The following is a 14,050-nucleotide window of genomic DNA, read 5'->3' as shown; positions in this document are numbered from 1 at the left end:
TAAATCCCATCTTAGTTTCATATTTTGTTCACTGAGCCATTCTGCACGTGTAATTCCTTGTGTCTTGTATTAACCGATTTAATAGAAATAAAATTATTCTAATAAAAGCATTATTGTTCCAGTATATAATTATAAGCTGATTACACAAACATTCTAGAAACCTTTATGTCTGAATGCTGCATTAAACTACTTTAGTTTATCAAATAGTGGACCAGAATGGATAAATAGTGCAACAGTACATGCATGGAAATATATTTTACAGATAGATTCAAAATAGTGAGGTAATGAGCATGCATTTTGTAAATCACCAAATAAAAACAATATTTTCAATTTGGAAACATAAAACAAATTAAACATTTCAAATCAATTATTTTAATCAAGTAAAATTTTCATTGTTTATTGGCCACTGTTATAGTATATTGGGATTGAGATGGCTGATGAAAGTGTTGAGGTAACCACATTGTTTTACAAATCCACAGAAAGGGTAAATAAAGTACACAGATCATCCCTTTAACACTAATAATCCACAAAATGTCTAAACAAAACCAAAATGGAAAAGGCAATTCTTTATGTGAGGTCTTTGTTTTTTTCATTTTGTTGTATGATTTCTTCTGTTCAGTGTACTGTGGTTTCCAAAACGAAACCATGCAATAGGTGTATTATAAGTAGGATCATCGAAAATCATTATTTGATTTTTGAGCACCTCATTATGAATGCATGTAATGAAATTCTATTAAAAAAGAAACCAAAACCAGCATCAGTCACACATGTATAAAGCGAAAGTAAAAGAAATAAGATACTGCAGGGCCCTCTCCCATTCAATTCTAAACCAACACATCTGAAACATTTCTATCAAACCTGTTTCTCATTCTGTCCATCTGTTTTTGTCTATTTGCTCAACAAGAACTGTATAAAAAGTTTAACACTCTGGACTTCTTTATGAGCTACATCTTTAAAATGTTACCATTGAGAGACCATACTGTAACTGGCTAAAACCAGACGGACCTATTTAAACTAATACTAAGTGTTACATGCCCCAAGTTCCTCCAAGTATAAAAAATAAAGCAAATAATCTGAAATACCAAGATCTATTCTTTAAGCAACAATGTAGGCAATTCATATTTTCCTTAATCTGATTTAAAGGAGAAGGGAAAAATGGACTCTGACCTGTAAGTCTATAAAGATATCATGGCATTCTGAAAGAAAAATAATTTGAAAAGATATTTATAATTCTGCTGATGAGTATCCGGAATCGAATATCCCTGATGCCGAAAACGATTCTTGTTTTGGGAGTGTGTGTGTCGATGTGTGTAAACATCTAGATATTGGGTGATATTTCATCGGGATGTGAGTTTGGTCATGTACTGTAGGTTGTTCTTCTGGTTTGTCATAGGCTGTCGCTTCATTACTCTTTACCTTTTGTATTCTGCATTTAAAATAATAACAGATAGGTGACTTTATTTTCCACATAAAGATTAACGCAATGTGTACATAGTTGTCAAAAAATAACTAGGCCAACACTGAAAGGTACAGCTACTTTTTTAAGGTACAGCAGCTTTTTATAGCAAGGCAGTGTTGCCAGCAGATGGAAAGTTTACCTGACAGAAACAATTTGTCAGTTTCAAAAGATTAAATCACTTGCCATTATTCTACTGCATATTAGGAAATTATACTGGCCTTAAACTGTCCATTTTGTTCATAGAAATGGTCCAGAAGGTGCAGTGTGAGAACACACTAAGTACCAGCAGTACCACATCTAGCTCCTTCTGTTGTGAGTGAAGATAGTAACGTTAATGTTCTGCATAAACAAGATGCGTAACTTGGCTTGAATAGAGCACCACAAAATTCAGCAGTTTTAGTAATACTGTATTATTGTTTAAACAACAGCTAATCCTGGAGGCAGAGGACGGACGGACCCAAATAAAGCCTAAACAGTAATATACTTTAATGGATTAGTAAGGCCTATAAAATATTGCAATATGTCACAAAAGGAGGAGAAAAAACAAATATACAAATCAATTTACTATTGATTTAAAAAAAACTGAAGGAGCTGTTGGATTTCAACTTACAGATAATTGGATGGAAGACAAAAAAGAAAACATTCCTGTATTGCAAAATACCGACACGACCAAAAACCTACAGGGTCTGATATTTACAAGAGAACCAGACTTATTTTTATGCACTGATAATATAGGAAGTGATTGAGGAATCACTCTAAAAGGTCATAACTCTTTCTAGAACAAAACCACTGCAGAATTTGTTTGGGTCACCTTCCTTGAGAGATCAATGCTTCTTTGACTGGTTGACTGGGAACAGAGTCACCAAAAGGGAGAATTTCGCAGTTTAGAAATATTAAATCACATCTCTACCTTCATTTAAATGTGGTTACAATGTGGCCATTTGTGAACTCCTGACATATCCAGGGAACAAACATGCATGTTTGTTTATGTACAATTTACTAACTCAGAAATCATACTTTATTGCCTACAAATAAAATCTGACTTGATCAACTGAAATTGAGCAAAATCATTCCAATTAATCAGTTTACTAAATATTATGCTGGTAGCATGATCTATTGCCCTTTATTTACACCTTGTTGTTTTAAATGTAGACTTAGTTTTTCCTGTTAAATTGCTAGTGCACAGCTGGACTTCAGACAATTCACCTCCTTTACTGTATTTTTATACAACTGCTACCTTTATCGAAATGAAACAGCATAATAATATACATTAGAATATAAAAGCCAACCCAACAGATATTTTTCACTTTCAACGGTCCCTCAAACTTCTGTGAATCCCACTCATCCAAATAAAAACAAAATTAAATTAGTCTAAGTTCCTATTCCTTTTACATTATTCAATATTAAATAATAGTGTATTTTCTAGTAAATACAGGTGAATTGATGAGCAAAATCTGATTTTTCAAATATTATTAAAGGACTAGAAATACATCAGACACTTAGCTCGTATACTAATAAATACAGAAATATTACATTGTTGATATGAACATTCGGCTCTACAGCACAAGTGCCCCAGTATTTATAAAATAGTGTTTTTGAATAGGGTTGCTAACTGGTTCTTTGAATGATGGGAGAATCAGCACCATTCTGTAGAAAATACTGCATCTGCACAGTCAGCCGGGGGGTTAAATTATTGGGTTTTCAAATAAATGCCACATAACTCAGTTTTACTGAGCTACGCCAAACTCAGGGGAAACAGCAATGTTGCTGTGAAATGATAGACGAACTACAGAAGAACATAAACTTACTTGATTTAAATCATTTTGAATGTTAATGTTTATCCGTAAGATGCAAATACTGTGAATGTAAAAGTGATTCAAATAATTTCTTCCTGACCTGAAACGAAAGATAGTTTAACCCTTTTTAAACAGAGGACAATTGAGCGTATACATAATTTCTACTTTTTTGTGGTACTTCTTAAAGAAAGAAGAAACATACTGCACTCAATGTTTTTAGTAATACTGATGTCTTCAATTTCCAGTTTTCATGTACCTACTGAAGAATTACTAACCCTCATCTAATGCTTTACCCAGAGCTACTGTATATGTGTAAAAAAAGTGTTGCTTCATGATTTTTATTTTTATTTTTGGATACATTCTGCATTTTACATTAAGATATTACTTTCCCAAGCAGTTATTAAAAAGGGGGTAAAGGCAGCATGGTGAAACATATTTAAGACAGTTTTATTGATAAACGTCATTGTAATAAATCACTGTAATTAAAAATAAAATAATCTTTAAACATGATATGTCCTTTGCTACACTGACTTTCCTATGAGCTTCAATGTAAATTCAGTAAGATATTATTACACACTATATGAGATATTATTTAAAACATTCTGTTAATAACTGGGGGAAACAGTCTTAAATAAATTTAATTCACCATAACTTTGCTTTCAGTATACTTCAGGCATATACAATTACATTTCAGTGCATCACTCACCTCATTATCAGTATGAACATGAAATAAAGCCTCTTAAGGATAACACTGTAATAAACACAAAGTGTGTTTTTATAACTATGTATTTGAAACAAGCTTGGAATATTTACTGTTAAAGAAAGGGGTGTTTCCCAATAAAACAAATTCATCCTTATCTTTTCACTCTTTTACTTTTTTTATCATGTACATTTTCATGATTTGTTATCATGTACAGTATGAACAATTCATGTGGGCAGCTGCGTCAGCATGCGTAGGCTGCAAAGGAACAAGTAATAGGTTTATTCCACGCTGGAAAAAAAAGAGAAGAAAGAGAACACAACATTTTGGCCGTGGAGCCTTCTTCAGGTGTGCACAATGGAATAAACCTATTACTTGTTCCCATGAACAATTCATGTTTTGCAATGAATCTTCGTGTTTTAGAATTGAACTCAAGGTGGACGTTCTTCGGCAATGGCATGCTTTCTGAACAATCAGGTACTGTTCAGCATGGATATTTCACTGAATAAAAAACTTCCAACTTAATTTTAACTTAAAAAGATAATTTATATAATTAGTATGAGAATGCACGGATAATGGCAAACAAAATTTAATTTTCCTGTGGGCTACCTGTACGGTAGTCCCTGTAAAAGGACAAATTAGTATAACAATGCAAACCACCGACATGCTAACCAGAAATACTGTATACACTATATTAAAAATATTACAAATGCTGAAGATGCAGAGGTCAATATGTATTTAAACACTATTTACCATTATTGACCTCCAAAAAACGTACAACATTGAAACAGAGCAACGTTTTATTTTAAACCTTATCATCACCCCAGTGAGTAGGATTTGTTTTGTTGTCTTTTTAGTAATTCAGAAAGAAAATTATAACAGTACATGATTTTTATGAAAGGACTATCATTTCTTAACAAAAAAGGAATTACCACAATACCTACAGTAATTTCTTTTAAAAAAAGATTCACTTGATTGACTAATACAAATGACAGCACCGTGCAGTTGGTAATTATGTACTGGAAACAACTAGTGTTTTTAAGTTTGAATTGCAAATACAAAATTTTGTTTCCTGCAATTGATTTGTCATTTGCATTAGGATTTCTCAAGTCTGGTTATTTTACACAGGAAATTAATCTGGTCTCTCTGCCTCACTATGTGGGCCTCCAGTGACAGGGATTGTTTTAATGAATTTGTGACTGACTGTACACTTGACACGCAATTTTATATGATCACAATTCCTAATGTTATCCGCTTTCAGCCTGCTATTCATTGTAAAATTCCTTAGCACAGAATTAGGAGGACTCAGAGATGTCCTAATGGATTTTTAACAAACCCTTCTCCAAGAAATACTGTACAGCATTTATAGTGCAAAAACTCCCTCACCCCGTGGAAATAATTTTCTTTCTAAATGCTGGAACAGAAAAAAATCACATTGTAAAGTTACTACATTGTCTCTTTTGTTACATGGTGGGATACAAGCTTTGTTTAGAAAAATAGTACTGATCCAACAGAATTTCTTTTAAAACATTCTAAATGAATTAACATTTTTGATATATGGCTATGAGATTTTGCTCCAGAATTAGGGCTAAAATACAATAAGTAATTCAAAGTAGATTAAAAAATGCATAACGCGTCCAAGTGCGAATTTGAATATAATTTATATTTCATTTAATGATATGAATATAACATCTTGAATTTTTTTCTTCTGTTTTTAATTATCCTTATAGCTTTTTGTACTCTATTGATATAAAACAAAACATAGAACCACTGTATTTTGCTAAATCGAGAAGAGCTCTCAATGACCCTCTCTTTATATGACACTTTGTGATGGAGGTTGATTTGTGATACAATTATTGTAGATGGTCAAATGCAAGTTTATTTCTGAAGCAGCATCCTTAATAACCTAGGAACCAGAATAGTTTTAGGTAAAATTTAAAATTTTGCCATCCAATGCAAACAACATAATCCTTTCAATACACAAGAAGAAACCTGATTCCCTGCACTGCTAGTAATTTCAAGTTTTATTATGATTTACACTATGGTCTTAATTGATCAGTATTATTATTAAAACATAATATTAAGAACATATTTAGAAAAATATATGGATGGAAATAAGGTTTTGGTTGAATAATATCACAAACAAAAGAGGTAAGAATATTTATGTGTAGCCATTAGTTATCTTTGTGCAGGGGAAGCAATCACATTGTTATTTTAAAAAACAACAACAAATAGTCTCTCCTGTAGAAAAAAAAAATATTTATCAACTTTATTTCAAAGATAGTTTTAATTAATTAGATAATATATTGAACTACTTCTCCTACATGAACCTAAGAAATGAATGCCATAAATTGTTGGTTATATGAATACTAAAAACTATTCTTTGCACAGCTGCAGAATATCACCAATGATTTATCATTTTTATGTACCAGAAACAGTTCCTTTCTCAGCTATTAATCATAATGAAAATCATTTAATTTTGCAGAAAGTGGACTATTATTTCAGGCATTTTCCCTCTCAGCGTAAATTGGTAACTAAACCAGTGCTACGACAGCAGTCACTGAAAAAAATATACTGAATGTACTCTGAGATCAGAGTTGAATTTAACCATGCAGTCCAAGCTAGGTCAATACATCAATTTTTTTTCCTTAGAATTTGCACTTTTATTGATGTTGCTTGCCCTGGTGTTCATGTAACAACTGAACTTATTTCTTTCCTAACAGTAACTCCAAAGCACTGGCCACTCTTACTATAATTCATTTGCGCTGCAATCTATTATAACATTCTGAAGGTAAATCACTTTCAGGCATTAAGTGCACGCAAGACAAAAAAACGATACCCAGACCAGGCAGGTAGGACTTAATGCAAGAACTGGTCATCTCACACCAGAGACAAATGCACTTGACCTTGACTAAAACGATACTGCGCATGAATACCGATTACAATAAAACTTCTCTTGGCCTTTAGCTTTTACAGCTATTTCCACTAGTGTTTATACATTCTATATTAATGTGAAGAAGCATTCTGGTATAATATCCAAACTACTGTACACACAATATGAGAGTGGACTAATCAGGAGAGGAACTTTTAGGACAGTTCTATGTATCAATAGCTAAAGGAAGCACAAGTAAAATGAGCATCCGGTAGTGTAGTTAGACAAATTATGGCCAGTACAACCTAAATAACAGTGAATGCATGATGAACACTTGATGTAAAATTCAACTTGCCATGTTATTCTCCACTGCATCTTGTTAAATATGTTAAAGGTTTATGTGAAGACAGTAAAAAAAAAAGTAGGTCCAATATCTCAATTTGTATTTAAGTATTGGTAACTGTAAATACAGTATCTTCATAAATAGAAAAACAATCTCAATTAATAAGAAAAGCTATTACTGCACAGCGTTATCATCATTTGCACAGTCCCCTTAAAGCAAACACTTGGCTATGAAAACATCCATTTAGATAGCATGGTAGAAAATCTTTTTTGTCAAAATCACCAGAGTTAATACATTGATCTTTGTTCTATAATTTGAGCATGTTAAAGAAAATAATGTTATCATTTTCTTTGAAGCATTTTTTCCAGAAGGGCTTGTACTTGTAACTTGTAAGTGAACAATATTTTTGGATAATTTAGAAGTTACAGTACTTGTGAATATACTGTAGTTTACCAATTACTCTTATACAACATCTGTCCTTTTTTACTTTAAAGTGGATCTTATTCACCAAGTAAAATCTCAATCAAGGTCATCTTTATCATCACTTTGTGAGCATCTCTATAGAAAACTGCACCAATTTTCATTCATTTGCAAAGTATCTTTTGGAAATCATCTTCATCTTTTTGAAATGTCAATATCTGTTTTTATATAATGGAAAGATGCACTTCATCATATGAACCATTTTTTTAAATAAACTTTATTTTAGCTGCCTAAACTATTCTACTATAAAGTTACCACAGCATGTTAATGATCATTTTGCTGTATACAGTAATCAGTAATAAGTCATCAGGCAATCAAGTATTTTTTTATACATTTAGGTAATACACTAGCCTTCTCGTTAGTCTCTTAGATTAGTTGTCTTTTGAACGGTTATGATGATCGCTTTTCTAAAGACTAGAAACTTACCTGTCATACAAATGTGAAATTCACAGGATACTGTATAAACAGCGATGTATGCATGCAAAACAAAGCCCACTACACCTTTCCCTCAAATTCCATGCACACTTATTCTTCATTCAATCTCACTCAAGTTACTGGACAGGAAGTAACAGTACGTCTGTAGTATGTCAGATAAAAGCATAAAGATTTTTCGCTGAAAAAAAAACAATATATTATTAAGATGTTAACTTTCTTATAGTTTTATAATCTTGCACTGAAATTGTCTTCGTGGTGTTAGGTATTGTTTCATATTGTTTAAACGGTCCCACATATCTTTCATACAGTCTGTCAAGACAACATCTAAATTACTAATAGGCCTAATAATATTTTAAAATGTATGCAATACACCAATGATGCAAAATATCATTGGTGTATTACAAATACACTATTCACAAATAGACACTGTGTATTTGATAACACTTTGATCAAACAAAAACAATACTATTTAATGCGGTTAACACATCGATTCCCTTAAATTGTATTTAGTACACGACTACTATTTTTAATATTTCGCAGGAAAATTACTCAGGAAATAATTTTTAAAACTTTATGCACATGATCGTCAAATAAGCAGACTCAAATCGAAAATGTCTGTTTACGAAATAAAGGCAATGCATACCATTTTATACATTTTTTTTCCATTTCCAATCACAGCTTTATTTTAAGACTTTGCACACTTCACAGTCGTATTTAAGAAAGGCAAAGTAAAGATTTATCTTTACCTTTAAACTAAACGGTTGACTACATATTAGTTAGGTCGACGTAATCTTCTGATGCACAAGTTAATAAATGACGTGTATACTAAACTTTTTAAGGTTCAAAGAGTGGAGTTTACAGAAAAAAAACTTTGAAACACCAAAATGTTTAAGTTTGCTTTGAAATTAATAATTAACCATATGAAGTCGACATGAACGATTCCTTTTGAACGTTGTGCAATACCAGTCACAAAACAAACAGTAATAGCTGCCATACGAAACACGGGATTATTTTGTTTTTTTACGTACAGAGATACTGTATGTATTTATGTTTCATGAACTCACGCCTGACACTGGAAGAACCTGAGGAAGCCACAGAAACCTGTTCCGTCTGTTTCCTCCAGCAATCGAGTTACGTTTGGTCGAGACTTGACTGGCTCGAATTAAAAAAAAACTCAGGTTTTCCAGGTGTCTGTAATTGTACCTTCCCCCACTTCGAAGAATAATGTGTGTCTAATTATTGTTGTTGTTGTTGTTGTTGTTATTATGCCATTTCATTATATAGTTTTTTTAAATAATACATAAATTACAAGTTCTGTTAATATCAGATGGATTCTGCTATTTGATGGCCTTTTCATTTTCTTCTAACAATTTACTGTTAGCACTTTATGTGGCTTCACGTGGCATTACACTATTTGACTTCTAAGTTACTGAACACGCTTAAATATGTCAGTGGAAAATACAATTAATTCACCTAAAGTGAACAACTTGAAACGGTTTTATTCTGGTCATAGCAGACTTTCGGTTTCCTGACAAGTCTAACGGACGTTCTTACTTCTTTCAAATACGTGATTTGTTTAAAGTAGATTAAACAAAAATCTAAATGAATCTTTTTACCTACGAGTATCAAGTTTGGATATTGAGTGGCTAATTGGTGCAATAAACTGTTATTTGTAATGTAAAAATACAAATCTCAATATAAAATTTAAACTTTTGCATTGCCCCCTAATTACAATGTAAACTATAAAGGTACAGTACGTGTGTTGTTATTTGTACTCATTGTTTCATAACATGCTAAACTGCAATAAAACAGAATATCTGAATTAATAAAGGGTTAACAACATTTTATGCTGAGAAGACTGAAAAAGTGGATAAAATCCAAATTGCAATGTTTTATTTATTGCAAATATCGTTTCAATTGTTTTGTATCCAGAAAAAAAAATGAAAATAAGCACATATATGAACATCACATATGGTTAGTATGTCGGAAGAATAAAATAATTTTGCACAGCAAAATATATAAAAAGAAAAGAATTTTAATTGACATTTTAATTTATTGTAGAATGGATCTTCCCCTATTTTGCACAGGCAGGGTATCAATCCCTGACGGTTTATAAATGTCCTGACATTATTGATTATTATAATTATTAATTTTATTGCCTTGGAAATTATCAATTCTGTTTAAGAACAACTAGTTCTGCATAATAATACAACTGTTAAAATTGCATCATTTAAAATTCTGCAGTATTGCCAGAAATAACTGCATGTCTGTTTGCATTTTTATTAGCGTTCTAAACAGTTCTGCATTTTGTAACACATGCTTGTATGTTATATTCTAGTGCAATTCAGTCCAAAATACTTCAATTCCTTGAGAATACATTGTTCAATGTATAATCTACGTTGTGTGAGCAGGAGTCCCCTCCTGATTTAATACTTTGGTTTAAAAATACAGTCAGTGGTATTACAGGGGCTACATTTATCCAACTTGGTTTAATTGCAAGCACATGCTGCAAAAAAAAGCTGTTTTCGTATTAAAACAATCCCATTTTATTTTACAAATTTCGAACCCCCCGCCCCTCCCCCCTTACATCAACAACAGAAAAAGACATTTTAGTGCATCAGACCTTATAAAACCTACATCTAAGTAAACCTAATTTATCTACAACATTCCTTTTTAAGAACAACCTGTAGCACAACCTTATTAACTTTAGGGCTTACAGATTATAAAACTATATACTTAAATTACGTACTAGGAACCCATAGCATTCCAGAGTTACCAAATGCATAAGGATGGGGGTAATTATTAAATAAAACAAACTGCTTTAAGCAATAAACAGTTTTAGTCCCAGAGAGGGATTGATTCCTTTTAGAATTTTCGAAGTCCTTTTTCCCCCTCATAACATGGAATCCAGCCTGACAACTTCAAACGGGAATGCTTCAGTGCATTAATTGTATAAAAAATGAGAGTCTGACGATGTCGTACAACTCAAAATCAAGCAGTCTAGATTAGCAGATGCGATTTCATGGGAAGGGTGGGAGAGGATGTCCCTCGCACTTTTTTGTTGCAAACTCAAAAAAGTGATGAGGCAATAAAAGAAAGTTATGAATGCCATGCCGTTAAAGTCATCCAAGAAAGTTCATTTTCAAGCACAAAAAAGAAGAAAAAAATACCGTACATGTCCAGCATGCAGGGTTGTTTATTAATATATTGTCTCTTTTTAATATTTGTTTCAAAACAGTTACAGTTTTGTTGCTAAAAACAAAATAGCAAGCATAATAATGCATGAGATGAGAATGGGGTAAAAATGGCAGGCTCAGAGTCTTTCATGTTTGGCATTTCATGTTTGGTAAAAAAGCCAAATCTCACATGAAAACTGAAGGTAGCTGCAGTTGGTTTTTGGCAGGTGATTGTTTTTTTTTAGATTCTAAGCTTAACAACGTCAAAAAAGATCTCAGCTGATGAACTTCAATGTTATATATAGATACAGTACTACAGTATATATACATATAACATTGTAAGTTCATAACTGCTTTGAAAAATACAACGATGATCGATCTAGAAAAAAACACAGCAAGCCAAAAAATCACATGAGCTAAACAAAAGAAAAACAATAATAATTATAATAAACACGAAGCTGATGGCAGGTTTCAAAGAGCGAGCTCCAAAATGAAGGACATATCTCGATGACAAGTTCAATCTTTCTATTGCAAGCCCCCAAAAAACTCACGTAAGTTGACAAGCTTGAGCAAACCCCAATTCTCATAAAAAATCAAATTAAAAAATGACAAAAAAGAAAATAAAAAAGTTGGCAAACTTGTTTCTTGGTCTAGCAAGCCCCATACAAAAAATAATTCACATGGAGAACTTTTATGAAGGGGTTGACAAGCTTGATTTTCGTTTTTTATGCTGAGACTCACATGAAAAATTCTGGAGAGGAAGGGTTGTCACTGCTGGAGCCGTTTTCTCTGAAGCCATTGCTGATAAGCTTCTCGTATTTTTCCTTGTAGGCATCCCTCTCCCGGACCAGCCTGGAGATCTCTTGTTTGAGATGTTCAACTTGCTGCATGAGCTGGGTCTTCTCGCCTTCCAGGACGTGCCTTTGCTGGACCCTCTTGTAGCGACAGGATTGAGCATAGCCTCTGTTTTTGAGGGTCCTCCTCTTTTGTTTAAGCCTGATCACTTCTTCTTTGCTGACCCCCCGTAGCTGCCTATTGAGCTCCCTCACTGACATGGTCACCAGCTGCTCGTCCGAAAACCTGTCTTCCAAATGCATGTGCTGGTGGTTTCCTCCTGAGTTAACGTTGGAGGCGACCCCGGGTGCTTGGTGATGTCCCCCGGCGTGGTGATGGTGGTGATGGTGATGGGGACCCCCGTTCTGGGCTGCGGCTGCCGCGATAACTGCGGACACCACAGCGGCTGCCGATCCCATCTCTTCCCCGGCCATGGTGCCTCCTGATCCGGCTGCGCCGGCAAACTGCTGCCCTCTAGCATAGCCATCGAAGCTCTGAAGCTGATGACTGCTGTTGATCAGCGCCTCTACGGCGTCTTCGGGGCTGAAACCCAAAGCCTCCGGGTTCAACTGTTGTTGGTAGCCGGTCATCCAGTAGAAATCCTCCAAGTGTGCCTTCTGGTCGCTCCCGGAGCCCGGGCTGGGCGCCGAGAAGCTGGGAGAAGGAGGTACCGAGCTGCAAGGCGTGCTCATCGGGGTGGAAGACAGGGATCCCCCGGCGATCAGGCGGCTGCACTGGCTGATGCTGCGATCGGGCTCCACCGGCTCCTTTTTCACTTCAAACTTCATCAGATCGAAGTCATTAACATATTCCATGGCCAGGGGACTGGTGGGCAGGTCGGAGTTGCTCATTGCCAGTTCTGATGCCATCCTTTTGCTGTTGACAGTCCTCCAAAGGGGGTGAAGAGCAGCTGTCAAACTGTTCTGGTTTGAAAGAGTGTGAGCCAGCTTGATTTATTTATTTATTTTTTTACCAAGAAAAGGGCTTTCAATTTGCAGCAAAGACTAAAAAAAATATAGTTTTCCTTTGCAGAGTCTATTGCACAGACGCATCAGAGCAGTGCGTGTTTCTCTTTCTTCCTTTCTTTGCATGTGATAGCTGTGTAACAACAGCCTCTTATTTCAACCATTTAACAGTTCATGACTTCTTCAAAAATAAATTGTAAAGTGGCGAAGGTAGAAGGGTGCAAGTGAGAGGTAAACTGTAGTCTTGTAGAAAAAATATTCCCCGGGCTTGTTGGAGAATTTTTTAAAGGATCACCCAGCAGATGAGTTTAAAAGCATTGCTGAGTTTTATAGCTGCCCTGACGTCAGGTGTAATGGGAAATTGACTCAGACTCGGAGCCAATCGGCTCTCTGAATCTGAAAGCTAATTAACATAATAGTGTAGAAACAAAACTTTTCTCAACTGTCAGGGACTATCAGCTGACTGTCAGCTGGGACTCAAACTTTTAACTCTTTCGTGTCAGTTTTAGGTCAGATGGTTTGTTGTTGTAGAATGCCGTTTCTCTGCTATAATTTGCGGATTACCTCTTTTAAAATGAGTTAAAATACGTAAAATGCATTTGATTTTATGGCGGAATCGGTAATTAAACCAAAAGCCAAGAGACGGAGCAAAAAGTTAGAAAGCATCGAATACTGAAGCATGGTGACAGAAATTCAGCAATGTTCCCCGGAGCTTCAGAGAATGCCCGACAGACTGTCACTTCCTAAACGTTCAAACATTTGAGCATATTTTTTGTTGTGTTTGACTTGTGTGTGTGTGTTTTAAAAAACGGTGAAAGTTTGGCATATTGCACCTCTACCGTGTTCATAACATGAGACTTTTGTTTTAACAAAACAAAAGTTACTTTATTACTGCTGTACTTTTTGAGTGCTTCCGAATCGAAACTGAGATAGGTCTTGTCTGCGCTTCAGTGTTTTTTCCCCTGCTTTACTCGTGTTTTTTAACTAACA

The 14,050-nt window shown here is 34.4% G+C and overlaps 1 protein-coding gene across 2 annotated transcripts in view; it reads right to left on the bottom strand.

Annotated features, from left to right (window-relative positions):
* mafa (MAF bZIP transcription factor a) overlaps positions 1-13,358 on the bottom strand; it is a 143,358-nt gene extending 130,000 nt beyond the window's left edge. The window contains exon 1 of one of the 2 annotated variants that reach the window (XM_088938905.1): positions 12,003-13,356. In XM_088938905.1, the coding sequence (XP_088795031.1) occupies positions 12,003-12,964 (962 nt within the window). In that variant the 5' untranslated portion in view covers positions 12,965-13,356. Of the gene's footprint in view, positions 1-10,100 lie in introns of those variants that run through there. The other variant, XM_088938906.1, reaches the window with a different exon arrangement.
* Between the last annotated feature and the right edge of the window lie 692 nt (positions 13,359-14,050).

This window comes from Atractosteus spatula, chromosome 21 (genome assembly GCF_055471065.1).
Source record: "Atractosteus spatula isolate fAtrSpa1 chromosome 21, fAtrSpa1.hap1, whole genome shotgun sequence".
NCBI classification, from domain to species: Eukaryota; Metazoa; Chordata; class Actinopteri; order Semionotiformes; family Lepisosteidae; genus Atractosteus; species Atractosteus spatula.
This window is presented reverse-complemented; position numbering and strand designations above follow the sequence as displayed.